Genomic DNA, 3,499 nt, shown 5'->3' with positions numbered 1-3,499 from the left:
TCTGTGTTACAAGATTGTGAGTTACAGAGTCTAGGACAGCTGTCACCGTCATGGGCTGCGAGTGCAGACAGGGATTGGGGTCACTGAGCTGTGCATCAGAGAAGGACACGGGTTTGTACAGCCTCCTGTGGGGTAGAAATGTCCACACGGTGAATTCGGATCTGCTGGCACATCGGGAGTCTGAAAGGGAAAGGGAATAGGGAAGGGGCTGAGCAGAGAGTTTAACAGGGGTGGAGGGGTACAGGAGCTGTCTGATAGATCGTTTTAATTGTTTTTTATAATCTCACAGATGGTGACTGAGGAAGGAGCTCGTTGACGGAGGATATCCGGAGGCGAGCAGCTCAGATACGGAATCAGGAATTGAATTGCATTGACTTTATTTCTTACATCCATGAGGAGTAAAAATCTTTACGTTACGTCTCCATCTAAATGTGCAACGTGTAATCATAGTAATTTATAATAAATAAAACAGACAATGTAATATAGAGGACACTCAGATCAGCGTGAGTTAATCAGTCTGACGGCCTGGTGGAAGAAGCTGTCCCGGAGCCTGTTGGTCATGGCTTTTATGTTGCGGTACCGCTTCCCGGATGGTATCAGGAGAATGACAGTGTTGTGATTTTCTGTGTCACGGGTACAGACAGTCGTCTCAAGTGAGGAGTTTGTGTGGAGATGCAGCTTCTCTGGAGGTGGAGGAAAGAGGACACACCAACAGGTGGAACCAGCTGTGGGAAGACATGGTTTGTCAGGTCTGATGATGAGCTGAATGTACCATAACCTTCAGACTGAATCAGAAAACCATTCTGAGGTTATTTGACATGTCAGAAGCAGGGGAGATGTGATCACATGTGCAGAGGGCAGGGGTTGTGTCTCCATGAGACCCTCAGTGAGATGGTTCAAGTTACAATGTGCAGGGCTGAAAGCACAGTGTTTGGGGCCGGATTTAATCACTGATTCTGACACAGTGAGAGGGTTAGTTTTGCTGTAAGGAGGAAACATTAATGGAGAAAGAGACAGGAACTTCATCAATTCTACACGGGTCCCATTTATCAGCACTTGGCTCTTAGCCGACTGTATCTCAGCAGTTTCTTTCTTTTTTCTTTTCAAATCTTTTTATTATTATTATATTATTCAAAAATAACACGAGTACATCAAATTAAGCAACACAATGTCTAGAGGAAAAAAACATTATTTTAAAGATTGAAAAATGTTGCTGATAATTAAAAAAAAAACTACTAAGCAGAAAATCTGGGATAAAACCCCATTAGGTGTTCAACCCGGAGCCATACGTCATACAAAAAGCCTCTAAAAATAAACATCAAACCGCCAGCAAGAAAAAAAATATATACCAAAAATTTACAATTAGACCATGGAGGAAATCTATCAATTAACTCAAATGATAATAACGAGCAAATGAACCCCATCTTTTCTCAAAATCAAATAAAGGTTCAAAGGTTCGACTTCTAATTTTCTCCAAACTAAGACATAGCATCACTTGAGAGAACCATTGCGACAAAGTGGGAGCTGATGTATCCTTCCACTTCAACAAAATGACCCTCCTAGCTATCAATGTAACAAATGCAATAACATGATGGTCAGACATAGAGATATCACGGATATTTTGAGGAATTATTCCAAAAAGTACAGTTAATTTGCTAAATTGTAAATTAATTTTAAGTGCTTTAGAAATTGTCGAAAAAACTGACATCCAGTACTGTTCCTGTATAGAACAAGACCAAAATATGTTGTCATCGTCCGGTCCATAAAGACGGTATTCCGGTTCACGGTCCGGTCCATCGACCCCTGATCCAGGTTTTCCTGTCTACACTGGACATCTGGTAGATCATCAAGTTTCGGGCCGACCAAAGAGCGTCTTTCACCGAGCTGATCTGCCAGCAGCACCGGACGTTTTTTTTTTGTGTTTTTTTTTTGGAGTTCCAAACAATCACACTTTATTTAAACAGTACAATTCCAAATTCAAATACTTTAGGTCAACTGCCCACACTCAGTGATTTTAACCGTGGCTTTTGGTGTTCCATTCATGGTGCCACATCTCTCCATCTTCTTTACCACATCCAATCCTTCTACCACAGATCCAAAGACAACATGTTTCCCATCCAACCAGCTGCTCCTTGTGACGCATATGAAGAACTGTGAACCATTTGTATTTGGTCCAGCATTGGCCATGGACAGGATGCCTGGCCCCGTGTGCTTCAGCTGAAAATTCTCATCTTTAAACTTCTCCCCATAGATGGACTTGCCTCCAGTGCCGTCATGTTTTGTGAAGTCGCCACCCTGGCACATGAAGCCAGGAATGATTCTGTGGAACGTTGAGCCTTTGTAACCGAAACCCTTCTCGCCTGTGCATAATGCACGGAAGTTTTCTGCAGTCTTTGGGACAATATCTGGTCTTAGCTCCATCACTAGGCGACCCTGGGGTTTATCCTGAATAGAGATGTCCATAAAAACCTTGGGGTTTTTGCCGGCCATGGTTCTGCAGTTTCCGAGGTCGGAGAAAAACGCAAGCGGTAAGCTGTACACTGCCTTTGTCACTGTGCGACGATGCAGCCAAAAAGCGGAGAAGCGATACCCACAACTGTCCGGACCCTTTCGGATCCTGCTAGTCTTCCCTCTATTAAGTTAGACCGACTGTCTACAGGACACCGATTTATCCTACTTCTCTCCAACGTTTGAAGTAGGTTTGGTGTAATTTCTCTCAATCTTGGACAGAAGTTGTCTTTTTCTCCCTCGTCGCGAAAGCTCTTTTGGAATATAGCTGATCGTGTAAAATAGCTGATATTTCACCAACCAAATGAGAGAGGCGGACCTGGTTTGTATGAATACTCCTCCTCTCAGCTGATAGTCCTGTCGAACTGTTCCGCCCGCCCTCTCTAGCGTCTGATGTTAGTGCAAGCACTCATTTAAGGAGGTATTTCTTAACTTACAGCAAAAGTCTGGAGGAAGAAACGCCCCACGAGAAGGGTGCACCATCTGTGGAGAATTCCCAAGGAAGTTAGGATGCTATATCTTTGAAATAATATACGTTGTAATGAGGATTAATTAATTGATGGTAGTCAAGAGGACTGGGAAAGTTTAAAACTACAAGGTATGCCACAAAAATTGTAAAGAATGTGGGACACATGAGTAAATTATTAAAAATATTGATGGGGTTTTTACAGAAATACAAGCAAAAAGCCAAAAGTAATGTTGGTTTTTGAGGCTGATTGTAAAATTGGGAATGAGAAGGTACAGATTCTAAATAATGAAAATAATAACAGATTGCAAAGGTCTGTAGGGAGAGAGATTTTTTTTATTTTTATCAGTGAAAAAGTACAGGACAAATTTGTAACTTTACAAATGAGTGGCATCAGAGATAGTGGATGCATTGGTTGTAATCTGAGGAGACCGGATGTATGTTCTCAAATTTGTTGAAAATATAAAGATAAGTGGCTTATCAGGTGATGCAGAGTACACAAGAGCCTGCAACGTGATGAGCACA

The 3,499-nt window shown here is 42.1% G+C and overlaps 1 protein-coding gene across 1 annotated transcript; it reads right to left on the bottom strand.

The window, feature by feature from the left end:
• Positions 1–908: 908 nt before the first annotated feature.
• Positions 909–2,840, bottom strand: LOC140206956 (peptidyl-prolyl cis-trans isomerase-like). The gene has a single exon (XM_072275252.1). It carries the CDS (start codon positions 2,488–2,490, stop codon positions 1,987–1,989), a length of 504 nt encoding a protein of 167 aa, XP_072131353.1. The 5' UTR covers positions 2,491–2,840; the 3' UTR covers positions 909–1,986.
• Between the last annotated feature and the right edge of the window lie 659 nt (positions 2,841–3,499).

The sequence above is a fragment of the Mobula birostris genome, chromosome 13 (assembly GCF_030028105.1).
Source record: "Mobula birostris isolate sMobBir1 chromosome 13, sMobBir1.hap1, whole genome shotgun sequence".
NCBI classification, from domain to species: domain Eukaryota; kingdom Metazoa; phylum Chordata; class Chondrichthyes; order Myliobatiformes; family Myliobatidae; genus Mobula; species Mobula birostris.
Note: the sequence above shows the minus strand (reverse complement) of the source record. Positions and strands in the feature narration are given on the sequence as shown.